We start from the raw sequence: 14,862 nt of genomic DNA on the forward strand, positions 1-14,862 counted from the left end.
CAGGTCCCAGTCCGAGAAAAGGATGGAAGGATCCTGTTCATATGGACCTGTCGTCAGACAGAACACTAAATAATAATAAGATGAGGTGGTCTAGCGGTTAGAACGCTGGCCTTGTAATCCTGGGGGTCTCGGGTTCGATTCCCGGCGGTGCCCGAATTTATAACTTGTGTTGGGCAAGGCCGTGGTCTAGGCAACACGGAGTTTTCCTCCGTGGCATCCCAACAATTACTCCATTCACACACAGAAGAAGGCAATGGCAAACCACTTCTGGATCATCTGCCAAGAACGTATATGAACAGGTCCCAGTCCGAGAAAAGGATGGAAGGATCCTGTTCATATGGACCTGTCGTCAGACAGAACACTACAAATAAATAAATAATAACTGGACTCTGTTAAGTAAAGATTAGAAACTTCTCTCCTTCCTTTGAATTTATTTATTCATATATGTACAGAGTCTCACCCCCATCTTATAATCACATCCATGAACTATGTGTAAATTTGTGCAGTGAACATTATTCGTGAGATTAGAGCGGATTGTAATTATTCCGTCACATTTTTACAGCATGAAGATGAACTTTTATCTGAAATCTTGAATTGCATGAGAATAACGAGATATGTAGCTACCGCCCCCAACATGGACATTAACAGAGATAAGTCAAGATTAAGAAATCCAAATGCTGTGAATTTGAACTGACGTAGGGAAACATGTTGCGAGAAGCGATCCAGTTCTGCCAAAGTTCCTGAATCGTGACGTGCTACAAAGTGTAGCTTCCGAATCACAACAGAAGTCTGTCTCATCTCGTTGTTAGCCAAATGACATGGCACTGTGATGCACAGCAGCTTAGCGAGATGCTTTAAACACCATAACATGTCAGATACTACAAGATTCCAGACACCGACTAGAGTGTTATAACCACTAACGTATCGATAAAAATAAATTAGTCCGAAGTACAACCACGTTACCATACTAACAAACGTACTGATTAATGTAAGTAGTAGCTGAATTTCGTAAGCGGATGTAACTAACAGAGAAGTGTCGCAAAGGACATCGTGAATGTTGTTTAAGTTTAAGACGACTTCCTCTGTTAATTTTGACTTATTTTGTTTGATTTTGATGAATTTTAACACTGGCTGATAAACGCCTTCATTCGGATTTCTAATTCCGAAAATATTTGATAAACGAGACAAATGTATATTTAAAAGAGAGAATCTGTCTCTTAATATAATGACGAAATTCATGAACTGAATCACAACTATCCATCCTATTACTATGTCCAGATATAGATGAATATAAGCAAAATTCTTAACACCTACAGCTAAAGTCCAAATTATGCTGTCGTACGTAATGACAAATCCAAGGAACAAGAATGCAATAGTTAATTGGAAAATCACAAAAACTCTCCCTTTCCTATAATATTTGCCAGGATTTTTTAACAAAATTGAGTCTAATTCTTGTATCAAAAAAAATATTCTCAAAATCTTATTTCTATTCTTCGTCAAACTTAAAATTAATGATACTGTACAACCGATGCTTAAAGCTGACAACACAATATCAGGAATTCTATCAATAGAAGTCATTTCGGAGTAAACCAATGTCGCCTTTAAAATAATGGAACACGAAAATGAAAATGTGGTCAGCACCGCTACGAAGACGCTGTAAGTAAATGCCGCTGAGTTGCACTCAAATCGTTGAGATATTCGTCCTCCTGGAAGAGTTTTCTTAACGTATACAAACGGTGCTAGGCCCAGAGCCCTGGAGATGTAGAAGAGAGGTCGAATAGTCGAGAAGAAGTCATCGGAAATATTCTTCTCCATCCTGGGTAATAAAAGAACATTTATCTCTAATTACAGTGCTCAAACCTGAAGTCCCTTCAGTTGGGTGTACACCAAGGTAACAGTATGAAGATTTCTGTCTTCTGGGTTATTGCGCTGTGTAGTCTGGTCGATGTTTACCAGCGATGAATCGCCCTGATGGTGGAGGCAGTATGACCTCTGAAACGTTGGTTAACATCGACCAGACTACGCAGCGCAACAACCCAGAAGACAGAAATCTTCATACTAAGAATCGCCCTGATGACGGAGGCAGTATGACCTCTGAAACGTTGGTTAACATCTACCAGACTACACAGCGCAACAACCCAGAAGACAGATATCTTCATACTCACCGCTGTGAGAACCTCAAGTCTTACAAGGTAACAGTAAGTCGTATCTCTACTTACTTAATCCACTCCCGATTTATCAGTGGAAAACTAACTGCTACTTAAATTGAGGAAATCGATGTCAGTTGTTCTGGTCTCCATTCTGAAATTTTCTCTCACCATACGCTGTGTCACGTAAGGTCATTTTTGTGTCATCTAGAATTATCAGGGCTACATTTGCCAAATAAGTAAGATTCTTATTCATTTAAAACGAGTAGAATATTTATTACTTCAATATATTACGAGGCGCGTCCACAAAGTAGGTTTCCCACTCGTCCCACAGCTAGCAAACCTTATATTGCGCGAAGCGACTGTGCGTACGTGATAGAGCAATGACGTGGCATAGCGCATGCACTAACGGTACTTCCCGCGTTCTCACAGTAGCATCGTTGCAGCTGTTGAAGATGGAGGTTCTTATTCCAGCTCCCGCCGATTGTGAAGTGCGGTCAGTGATAACGCTAGGCCGCACACGGCTCGACGGACAGCAAGTCTCCTGCAGGAGTTCAGCTGGGAGGTGTTTAATCATCCACCCTACAGCCCGGACCTCGCTCCCAGTGATTTCCATCTTTTCCTACACCTCAAGAAATTCCTGTCCGGTCAGCGTCAGCGTTTTGAGAATGACAGAGAGGAGGAGATGGTTGTCACACAGTGGTTCCAATCCCAGGCGGCAGACTTCTACGACACAGGTATTCAAAAGTTGGTCCCACGGTATGACCAATGTCTCAATTCCGGTGGCGAATATGTTGAAAAATAGCTGGACACTTGCTGTATCTGTTGCAATAAATATTTCCATGAAATTGTGTTTTGTTTCTGTGAACGGCCCCAGGGAAACTTACTTTGAGGAGACGCGCCTCGTATATACTGTAGTCATTTGCATAATTAACTCACACTAAAGTGACATGCGAAGTTTATTCTCAATTGATTTTGCAAATATCCCTCCAGTTGCGTTGAAGTTGCGGAAAATTTTCCCAGGTGACTTTGCTCCGTGTGACTACACATGTTCTATTCAGTTACTGTGGAAAGTGAGTTGCAGTTTCGAGAGATCTAGAAAGTCAGTACTTGAGTTATCTCAAGAAGCAAGATTATCTTTTCGGTCTGTTCACATAACGTAAACGTACATTTTTTTTCTGTTTCATAGAAACGTTTTGGACACCCTGCAGAATTAGACCAGATCAGTAGTTGGTGTAGTACGGAGTAATTTCTATTTATTTATTTGGTACATTATATTGTGTGTTTCTTCCTCTGTGTTAGCAATGAATGAGTAGTCTATCTTAATTGTTATCCAAATGTGCAGTTACCTAAAATTCTGAGGTAAACGAGTAGAATAATAGTTAACCTGCTTTATTTCTTACGTAACAAATAGGCCTAAGCCTGCTTGATTATTCATTGTTTTAAACCGATTTCTTGAACTCTTTATAGCTAGTTCGAATGAGACCATAAAATAATATGGAAAAAATATCAAAAACTCTAAATAAACACAATGTAATGCTTTATCGTCTAGAAATTTAATCAAAATTTTTTTGTAAACATTAATTAGGCAGTCGTAATGAAAGAACGAGAAAACAAAAATACCTGTGAAATTTATATAAAATCAGAACTTCGAAAATGCACCAGCTTCTTTGAATCGACCATAAATACTAAACTTGTTTTCCTCGATCTGTTCTGTTATTAATGAGAAAGGCATAAAGGCATTTTATTTATATGTTCCTGGCTGCATATTTATCAATAACATTATATTGTAAACAAAAATACAGCAGTGTACGGAATATAAATGCACACTGGTAAAATTTCTGACTCATATGTTGATGGTACCTGGTTAGAATCATCGTTGGAAATTCCTTCTGTTAACTGAGATTTTGTATATTTTATTCCTACCACACATTCTAAGATAATATTGTAAAGAAGGCAAAAACCTCTCTTACAAACGCCCTGCTTGATAAATATGCATAAATAAAAACACTACGTCACTCAAAGTTTGTGTTTTAGTGTGTTAGACTGGGACCATTTTCTATCCAGTTACAATGCCCTGTTTAGTAAAAACATGTGGTCTTCTGTTATTTATTCCTTATAAAAGGTCACTGCAAACTATACGATTACACTCCCAACGCTTTGCTCGAAAAAAAAATATTTAAATAAATTTAGCGCGTCTGATCTGCAGTGAGATTTCTAGACAGCGCAACCGTCAAGTGAACTTGTGTGTTATGGGTCGACCGGACTTCGCCTTCCTCCGGAGTTGTCGCTAACAAAAGAAAACTCACTATCTAAATTTTTCGGTAATGTATGGTTATAAAACGAATTATATTTACGGTTAAATTAGATGAAACGTGTCTTACTTCTTCCGACAATACTCGTTAACTCGTTACTCGAAGATGTCCAACCAATTCTTACCCACTACAAAGTACTCTGCTCGCGTGTTAAAACTGAAGTCTCAGACGGAAATTTTAATTATAATAAGAGCTGCAACGTTTGTAGAACTCCTTTGTCATTTTTAAAACATATAAACACCATAAATTGTCTTCCTCCTCGTATATGCTATTAGCCTAATGTCCCTTATCTTTCATCTTTATAAATTCGTGTTATCTCTCGGTTATAATTTGCTTCATAACACAATAAGAAGTCTATCTTCTTAAACGTTTAAATTTTCACTGTGTATATGTTACCGGCAAACTATGAAATCCGGCATTGTACAGAATGCTTAAAGTCAGTAGGCAAAAGTATTAAATTCAGGTATTCTATGGAATGCCCAGGCATTTTATAAAATGCCTAGAACTTTTAGGTAATGTATGAAAGTAACAGTTTATTTTATAGAATACCTAGGAATTTTATAAAATGCCTCAGATTCTATAGGCAAAGTATATAACAAAGAAGTTTCTATAATAAGATTTATACAGTTTTATTTTATATTTGCAAAAACTTAATATAAAACAATTTTCTTTAATTCTCAAAGCTTTTGTTGTGTTCAGATTCAGTAGCTTGTTGCCCAGAATTGATTTCGGTTTAGATTAGTCGAATAATGATTTAAGACGAAACAGTAACCTTGTATAACATTAATGCAGGAACGGCCTAAGTTATGTGGCTTGGAAAACTCCTTTTGGAATGTTGGTGTATTCCAAAGAGTAAATTTGTGTTTCGAGGACGAGTTACGCACTTCGCCTGTTCTTAATAGTTAACAACATGGCCGTTGATGGCGTTGTGGATATAATATCGCACGTTGTCGTTATATGTACGAATATTGTGTGGGGTTTATAGTTTGCGCTTAAATATTGGAATATCCTCTGTTTTTATTAATGCAGTAATTGCAATTTCTCGACAAAGCTAATTTCCTCGACAACATAATTTTGATTTCACTTTATGTTGTGTGGGTTAGAACACGTTTTGATCAATGTGACATTCAGACGAAACATGGGTGGACAAACTCAGTGAAAGGTGTGTGCATATTTACATTAAGACCATAATCGAGAGGTGTTTAATTCTCAAATACTTTCCGGTTTGTGTCAATATTATTTGGAATTTTATATCAGAATTATTTTTGTTCATATCGGTCCAACATAACACAAACTTCAATCAAACTACAATTGGACATACCATATTTCTCAGAACGTCTGCTCGTAGACTACAAAAAATTTGTACGTTGTGACTTTAATTACTCATTGTTTATACCGGGTGTTCATAAATTAGCTGAAGATTTGAAGAGAGTGTAATTATTTATTTATAACATGCACGAATGTGCCTTAATGTAGAATTTTGTTTCGTAGTTTGTGAAATTCTACTCATCCTTCGTCGAGGTTCAGCGGATTTGTGTGTTTCACACAAAATATTATTTTTTTTTAGATTTTGATTAACCTCACTTCTAGGAGGTGTCTACTGTTAGGCTACCGAATGTAATCTGAAAATGGCTGTCTTGTGGGATCTTTAGCCGCTTGGTTTAGTAGAAATTCACATGTCTCGCTCCTGAAGCCTCTGTATCCGACGTTTCAGCATTGTGATTTCAGAGCCAGATAAATCCAGTCCACACACTGTACCTAGTGTTTCAAAACATTACGACTGTAAATTTTTCTGCAACGAAATTCCAAATATTAGAGTTTAAATTGTGGTATTGAGGGTTTTACTTCTTGTAGGCTGTTGATTATAAGGGATAACGCTCCTCTAAATTGTTTAAATACAAGTAGAATTTATATCTTAATTGCGTCATGTTTGTGTTCATTAATACAATAATTTATTTACCGTCTTTACACAAACTTAAATTACACTGCGTAGCAACCAAGAAGAAGGAAATTTAAATACGTACCTCAGTCAGTATAGTGACTAGCTACGGGCTGGACGACCGGGGTTCGATCCCCGATGGGGGCAGGATTTTTCCTCTAGCCTCTGCATCCAGACCGGCTCTGGGGCCCACCCAGCCTCCTCTACAATGGGTACCGGGGTCCTTTCCCGGGGGTAAAGCCGGCCGGGGCGTGATGCTGACCACTCACCCCCATCTAGTGCCGAGGTCAAGGAAGAGAGGAGCTATACCTCCTCTCACCCCAAACGCCTACATGGCGTATAGTGGGACAAACTTTACTTTACTTACTGCCTTGGGAACCTTAAATTACACAACATATTTTATTTTTAGTTTAAAATTGGCTGAGGTCACGTACGTAAGTTAAATTATGTACAAGACCACAATGAAACCATTGCCAGTACACTGGCTACTTAGTCGTAACCTGCCTTATGAGAAATAATATTAACATAAATTTTTACGATTATGTACACCAGCAACTACAAATGAAATGAAAAGACGGTTTGTTTTTATAGCAGGTGCGTTTTTACATAACCTCAGCTGTAACACAATGACACAGAAGTTAATGTTAGAAGCGTACGTGACTCTACATCAACTTAAATCTGAAGGCAGTGTTTGTTTTAATTTATCCTTTGTAAAACGCGTTGTGTTACTCTAATCTGCTGTAGAATGAATTGTACACATTGTGTATAAAAGGTAAACTACGCTACAATTGTGTAAGGATTTCTCTCCAGCCGTCTTCAAGATGAAAGTGGATATCGTACTACTCGTGTTTCTTACGGCAGCAAGAATGACTTTATCCCTTAGTACAGGACGTGTTTTTACGTTAATTGACAAATTTAATCTTCGATACGAACACCAGAATCGAACAGTTGCTGTAAGTATTCGAGCACAGAATGCTGCTAGTTTGTAAATTTTGTTTTTGCTGTCGAATTCTGTCCAGTCAGAACGTTGACAATGGCGAAGTATGGGAGTAAAATGAAGTTGATTACACATTACAAACGGGAAGCCAAACTCAGTTTCTGCCGAGGGCCTCGTATAAAGAAGCGACTGTTTCTGGGGCCACTCGTGGGTGGGAGGAATCATAACCTAAATAAAACTTTAGATTCTGAAGACGGAGAGTAAAATATTACTGACTTCTAGGTTTTATCACCCTGATGATGGAGGCAGCAAGTGCCGTCGAAACGTCGGTGGATTTCCACCACAATATTATTATTTTTATTTAGTGTTCTGTCTGACGACAGGTCCATATGAACAGGATCCTTCCATCCTTTTCTCGGACTGGGACCTGTTCATATACGTTCTTGGCAGATGATCCAGAAGTGGTTTGCCATTGCCTTCTTCTGTGTGTGAATGGAGTAATTGTTGGGATGCCACGGAGGAAAACTCCGTGTTGCCTAGACCACGGCCTTGCCCAACACAAGTTATAAATTCGGGCACCGCCGGGAATCGAACCCGAGACCCCCAGGATTACAAGGCCAGCGTTCTAACCGCTAGACCACCTCATCTTATTATTATTTAGTGTTCTGTCTGACGACAGGTCCATATGAACAGGATCCTTCCATCCTTCTCTCGGACTGGGACCTGTTCATATACGTTCTTGGCAGATGATGCAGAAGTGGTTTGCCATTGCCTTCTTCTGAGTGTGAATGGAGTGCCACGGAGAAACCGGGGAAGCCCCCGGAGGAAAACTCCGTGCTGCCTAGACCACGGCCTTGCCCAACACAAGTTATAAATTCGGGCACCGCCGGGAATCGAACCCGAGACCCCAGGATTACAAGGCCAGCGTTCTAACCGCTAGACCACCGTGGCGGTCCACCACACTACACGACGCTAAAACCCAGGAGATTTTTACCTAAAAACTAGGAAAGAATATAAACACTGAGTTTGAATGTCTGCAACGTTAGGAACAGAAACTGACAAATTAATCCTTTTTAGAATGAAGTTAATGAAACGGGAAGGAACTTGGTGAATGAGCAGCATAACCGAAGGGCGAGATGTTTGGATTTGTTTGACTGGCTGTTCGACTACTTGGAACCTGAAACGACAAGTTTTACAACTACAACAACGGGCAATGCGGTTACCTCAACGTACGTATAACCAGTTGTAGTTATCGGCTCCCCCACACCAAAATAACAAATTTGTAATGTCATTTAGTGACAATCGAAAGTTTTACTGAGACGTTATTGAAGTGTCGAAACTTGGGTTGTCTGTAAGAAGAGAGTAAGGTAGTGTTTTCGAAAGCAAACAGATATTTGAATTTTGATAAGGTTTAATATGCGAAACTCTACTTAGTCTATCCGCAAATAATTTTGAAAACATTCTTTCTGTTTATATTATTATCACATTAATACGTTTTTATATGACTAAAATTTCAGCGCCCAGATACATGAGATTGACCAAACTCTTTTTGGTTTATTCAACGTATAACATTTCTTCAATAATTGCAATATCTTCTTCGTTTGTTAACATTACCGTTGCAAATACAACTGGTAAGGTGTAATCGATACCGGAATACGAAAATTCTAAATTATTGATAAAATGTTACGTCAAATATCAAACTTAGGCAAAGTTACTTTCCAAATACGCAAATAATATGATGTTAATGTCTTCTTTAACAAACGTAAATCAATATTACTGCCTTATAAGATGCTTTGGCTCCATGTTAGCTTATTGGACTCGTACGCACGAAGATAGTCTACTTTTTAAATCCATATTTCCCAAAGTTTTATAGGACCATGGGTTTTTATCCCATAACAAGCTTGTGTCATGTTATATACAAAATTCCATATGATTCTGCCCATAACTGGAGTTTGTGTTATTTTGAAAACTATCAGTACTTCTACGTACCCACATCAGTCCATATTCTTGGCTTACATAAGTATCTAGGTGAAATTTGAGGTTATCACGGCGGTAAGTATGAAGGTGACTGTCTTCTGGTATGTTGCACCACGTGCGATCGCCCTGATGATGAAGGCAGTAAGTTCCTCTGGAGCGTCGTAATGTTTCTACCAAACTACACGGCGCAGGACCCCAAAAGACGGTCTTTCTGGCTACATAATTATTTTTCTTCACAGTGTTACCACAACAGCTGTTGGAAATGGTGGGGGAAGCACCATTTCATCTGTCACAACATCGCCCAGTGCTGCCACAACAACCACTACAAGCACAGAAATGCCTTAGGCTATCCTCAACGGTCCTCGCCATGGCTTGCAAACTGGAAACAGTAGCAGTTTCTACAAGTATAAAAGATTTTATTTTAGAAACGTCTCTGATGTATTTTATTAATCATTCAGATGTATAATAGCCAATGTCAGTCACGCATTACAGAACGAGTGCCCAGTTCGTGTGATGGCTGAAAATTTTTGAAACAAGTTCTGATGGTAGAGACTCTGGTAGCAAGAAATGCAAACGAAGTTATTGTGGCGCCTGTGGTGGGATGTGGCGAAGTCTGGCAAATATATTGCAGTAATAGATTGTTATTGTCATTCAACACGAGGAGGTTTAATTCCCGTCAACTTTAACGGGTCGTACGCTGTGATAATGTTAACAAATATCTGCATAGTTTAAATGTCATGCATTTGTTATAATTATAGTTATCTTTATATTTCAGTACACATTCTTGTTTAACGAAACTTGTTTTGTCTCATTATTATCTATTAATAACTTATTTATTTTTGGTATTGACTACTTACAACAGCCACGCTGGCCTTGTAATCCTGGGGTCTCGGGTTCGATTCCCGGCGGTGCCCGAATTTATAACTTGTGTTGGGCAAGGCCGTGGTCTAGGCAACACGGAGTTTTCCTCCGTGGCATCCCAACAATTACTCCATTCACACACAGAAGAAGGCAATGGCAAACCACTTCTGGATCATCTGCCAAGAACGTATATGAACAGGTCCCAGTCCGAGAAAAGGATGGAAGGATCCTGTTCATATGGACCTGTCGTCAGACAGAACACTAAAAAAATAAATAAATAAATATAAAATAAATTGACTACCTATACAGGATGATACAAAATGTTAGGGCCAAACTGAAGGGACTCAGAGAGAACAACTTTCGAATAGGAATCCACGTCCTCCCAAGTTATCCTGAGTCAGTCGAGGCCATTGAAGGTAGGGACATCTGATAACATATCGCTGAAATAATTTGGTTCGTAAGATTGCTAATGTAATCCTTGTATATTAATAAAAAACAAAATTAAGCTAGTAGGAGAATAGTAAAGTACGATTATTTCAGGATAACTTCGGAGGACGTGGATTCCTATTCGAAAGTTTTTCTCTCTGAGTCCCTCTATACGCTCCTTCAGTTTGACCCTAACATTTTGTATCACCCTGTATAAAAAACAAGTTATCACTCTCCAACTCCGATATCTCATTCGTGGTTGGAAAGACCGAGGTCTTATTGAATATTTGACGTTAGGGGATTAGCGGTCTTTACTAAAACTCACGAAATTACGATGACTCAAAACATTCAGGTTCCATGAATATCACGAAATGTTCTCGGGCATAGATTAGGGCCATCAGATCAAGTTCGAAAGTTCTGAGGTCTTAGACAAAATAGCATTTTACCATTCAAATAACATTAACAGAGAGGAAAGGTTAAAACATGTCAACACGTAACCCAGCCATCAAAATAATACAATGCAATAACCCGGTTAATACTAGACACAGGAGACTCCGAGATATTTTAATATTATTATGTCCCATGAAAAGCCTGAACATGGTAGTTCCATTTCTTACCAATACGAAGTGGCTAATCAGTATTAATACAGTTATGAAACGAAAGAACATAGTTAAGTCAGCTACAGAAATGCCATTTTCCAAATAACACCACAGACAGTCTTTGATGTGTTCATAATTATGATTTATTTCTGTTGTGAAATCTACACGAATTCATAAAAAAAACCTCTTTGCTACTTTTATTTATAAGCGAGGTCTCTGTTATGCGCTTAACATGGTACAGTATTCTAATGTTCATAGCGACTTAATTAGTTTTTAAGACTACTAAGTGAAAGGAAATATATTATGACGGATATCGCGGAAATATAATTAGGTTAAAATCGTGTCTAATGGCAGGATTGTTAATTGTAGTTATAAGATAGTGTAATTGCGTCATATTGTGAATATTATATCAATTATTTATTTTAATCCGTCTGATCACAATATAATTTTATTTAAAATTTCTTATAATTAAGATAATAAAATATCATTCATGTTCCTTATCGATTGATCGATTTACATTTACATTTCCGAAATGTAAATCGATCAATCGATAATGAACATGAATGATATTTTATTATCTTAATTATAAGAAATTTTAAATAAAATTATATTGTGATCAGACGGATTAAAATAAATAATTGATAGTTGTAGTTAGTTTCTCAAGTATTTTAGATTTGGAGACAGTTATTTTTAATTCCTCGAGGTATTTTATTAGTACGTTTAATAATTAATGGACCACTGATACATATTATTTTCTTTAAATAACTAGCAATTACTTGTCGTCAGCATTTATTTGAAAAAAGTCCTGTGAAATATTTTCTTCGTTGTCTGTTTCTCCGTTGTCATCGTTAATACCACGTTCGTCCGCAGAGCGGCAGCAGTGTTACCATCGCGCCTGCGTTCAACAACGTGAGTCTGTAGCAATTTAAAACTTGTTTCTCTTAGCCGCCAGAGTGACTTCACCTGTTTTAGCCGCCAGAAGAAACTGCAATACGTAACATAAGGCAGGCAGGTTCTGACCGCGCTGGTGTACGCGTAGACTGGCTTCTTCTGTTGGCAAGTTGTGAGTCACCAGGCACTGGCCCTCGGCCAGCAATGACAAAGACAGTTGTGGTGATCATCTTACTCGGCACAGTTGTGGGTTACAAGTATCCCCAAGAGCAATATGATTCTTTACGTGTAGCAAGATGCACTGCTGCTTGCTGGAGTGTTGAGTCCTCTTCTAGAGAAGGGGTAAGTTTGTTAATGCATGATTGAATTGTTTAATTAATTACATGTATATACTGTATTTTTGCACCTAAAACGTTATTCAACCAACGTAAACTTTACAACCGGAACCACTAACGTCTTGAGACAGGTTTGCTATTAACTCAGCCAAAAATAAACTAAATTTCAGATTTTTTTACAGTTCTGAGACCACAAAAATTCAGCCCTGGCTTATCCCACTGTCTTTAATTAATCGTGATAACGTATTAGGTTAGAAATGGAATTAAGGACGAAAAAATGTAGCCTAATTTTAGTTTGAGTGGACCCAGTGTTGTTATTATTTAAACTTAGTCATAGAAAGCGTCATTAAATACACACAGGAATGTGCAGTTGCCTTACTGTTTATATTAATTTATAGAATGAAGTTTTGTATTTGCACTTTTTACATACGTCTGTTTCCGGTAGGCAATTTGCAATTTATGGGCAACCCAATTTGTTTTGGCGTACTAATTACTAGTGACATATATCTACCAGTACCAGTTTCGTGAAGATTTTGGATTTGTTTGTAAAATATATGTTTGTTTTTTTTTTGGAAAAAGTATAAATGTGTTTCTCCAACGGATTCAAATTCTGTTACTATTTAAACCTATTTTGATTCTTAAACTTTACTTGAAGAGCGTAATTTAATTAACTTTACAGCACTAATATAATTACAGAAATTAAGAAAAAAATTGTGGAAATTTTCAGGAGATGATGCCATGTGTCGTGTTAATAAGACTTTCGTACTCTTGAGTAGTTTTGGTAGCTGTAAAATGCAAATTAAGTGGATGGCTGTGTTCGATAATACGTCCACGTTTGATACAGTCGAGTGATAGTCTGTTGCTTCGTATCTGGAAGGTCCCCTGTTCAATTCTGGTCCGTCCTTTCACGAAGTCCAACATTAGATCGCAGATGTCACGTTCAAGAAAAGCTATTAACTGGGCCAATTTCGCGCTCTGAAGGCAATATTTTCTTTAGGTATAAAGATAATGTTCTTCAGCGACGTTGCGTCATGTAATTTAGTAGTAACTGACCGACGTTTCAGAGGTACTTACTGCCTGTTGCAGCAGAGCATCGCTCTCATGATGGAGACGGTAAGTACCTACGAAACGTCGGCCAATATATACCAGACTACACGTCTCAGCATTCCAGAAGGTAGCCATTTTAAATAAGAATCTAAATTAAATATTTACATGAGATTTGACATGGGCCTGTGTGTGTGGTTCCTCACGCACTGTGTCGGCTCTCTTGATGGAATCATACAATTGAAGGTCCTTCAAACTGTGGCTGCCAGCGAAACAAGTACAAAGGATCTCATTCAGTTGCCCATAGGTTGTTGTCAAAGTAGAGAGTTCTTGAGGACTTAGGAAATTAAGCTCGCTCAATGACGGTATTGTGTTTTGCAGGTCAGAAGTTGTTAAACTAATGTCAACAGATAAACAGACTTATAAAACGTCCCCTTTAACAAATTTCCAGTCCATGAGATTCCTTTATTAACGTGATGAACATCGAAGGTTGCTTACGAAACACTTACGAGGTGCGATCGGAAAGTTTCAAGACTGTGTCAATAGAGGGCGAACCGGATGTAGTACGAGCTTCTGCCGCTAGGGGGTGCGGCCTACATTCATAGTGAATCAGTGTGCCAGCCGGCATCATCGAATTAGCATTTGTTTCTTAGTTACGGGCGTTTTGGTAGTGCATTACACCGACCCTCCTGCGATTTCGGAATGGCGTGTGCATCAAATTTTGCCAAAGACTCGCCAAAACGGCTACGGAAACCTATGAAATGCTAAAGCAAGCATTTGGGGAGTCCGCAATGGGTCGTGCACAAACTTTTGTGTGGCATTCACGTTTTAAAAATGGCCGAACCTCTGTCGATGATGACGAGCGTTCTGGACGACCATCTTCGAGCACTGTTTTCCAAAAGCAGCTTAACGTCTGATGATCTTAGGATATAGAATTTGGCTACGAGAGAAGTTGAATGCGCTGTTTTAATACCAAGAGTCAGGTTCCGAATTTTAAACACCGAAGTAAATGTGATTTTTAGCTCCACGCCAGTCCATCTGCTTAACTAAAGTGCAGTAACTTGGATACTCAGTCGCTTTGTGGATTGTTTTTACTGAAATTTATAACAACTACCGTGACAATTATACCAAACACAGAAGGTACTAGACAGAGAAGCATTTGAGAATGACTTTAACTAAGACGAAGGTAAACGTCTGTGGAGAAATGATTCGACACGGAATTCTGAACGGATTCCTGCTAGGCATGGGTAAAATGTTGAAAAATACTCTCTTTTTTGCTATTAAATTACTTGTGTTCGTGTCTTCTGTCCTCAAGTTGTTGTTCACGGTCCTGTACTGTTTCTTACTTAACTTTCGTGGTAATGGAACGAAGTTTTCGTCGGAATTTTCCA

General features: G+C 38.4%; 2 protein-coding genes across 3 annotated transcripts in view; both read left to right on the top strand.

Annotated features, from left to right (window-relative positions):
- The first annotated feature begins 2,047 nt into the window (after nucleotides 1–2,047).
- The window catches only part of LOC110827309 (anosmin-1 Kallmann syndrome 1), a 48,510-nt gene continuing 35,695 nt past the window's right edge, over nucleotides 2,048–14,862 (top strand). Inside the window, exon 1 of one of the 2 annotated variants that reach the window (XM_087355170.1) lies at nucleotides 2,048–2,192. In XM_087355170.1, the coding sequence (XP_087211296.1) occupies nucleotides 2,088–2,192 (105 nt within the window). In that variant the 5' untranslated portion in view covers nucleotides 2,048–2,087. Of the gene's footprint in view, nucleotides 2,193–12,133; nucleotides 12,435–14,862 lie in introns of those variants that run through there. The other variant, XM_022058853.2, reaches the window with a different exon arrangement.
- Nucleotides 7,170–10,112, top strand: LOC110827307 (uncharacterized). Its single transcript, XM_022058850.2, has 3 exons — nucleotides 7,170–7,354; nucleotides 8,416–8,567; nucleotides 9,555–10,112. The coding sequence occupies exons 1-3, from the start codon at nucleotides 7,223–7,225 to the stop codon at nucleotides 9,658–9,660; spliced, it is 390 nt and encodes a 129-aa protein (XP_021914542.1). The 5' UTR covers nucleotides 7,170–7,222; the 3' UTR covers nucleotides 9,661–10,112.

This window comes from Zootermopsis nevadensis, unplaced genomic scaffold (assembly GCF_977971745.1).
Source record: "Zootermopsis nevadensis isolate Lab colony 2312 unplaced genomic scaffold, Znev_1.0 Znev_ptg000024l, whole genome shotgun sequence".
NCBI lineage: Eukaryota > Metazoa > Arthropoda > Insecta > Blattodea > Termopsidae > Zootermopsis > Zootermopsis nevadensis.

What these genes read in the sequence shown, in the direction of transcription:
- LOC110827307 (XM_022058850.2), top strand. Translation starts at nt 7,223, where the DNA reads ATGAAAGTGGATATCGTACTACTCGTGTTTCTTACGGCAGCAAGAATG. An exon ending in ACCAGAATCGAACAGTTGCT is followed by an intron (nt 7,355 to 8,415) that starts GTAAGTATTCGA and finishes AATCCTTTTTAG; the next exon opens with AATGAAGTTAATGAAACGGG. An exon ending in GGCAATGCGGTTACCTCAAC is followed by an intron (nt 8,568 to 9,554) that starts GTACGTATAACC and finishes TTTTCTTCACAG; the next exon opens with TGTTACCACAACAGCTGTTG.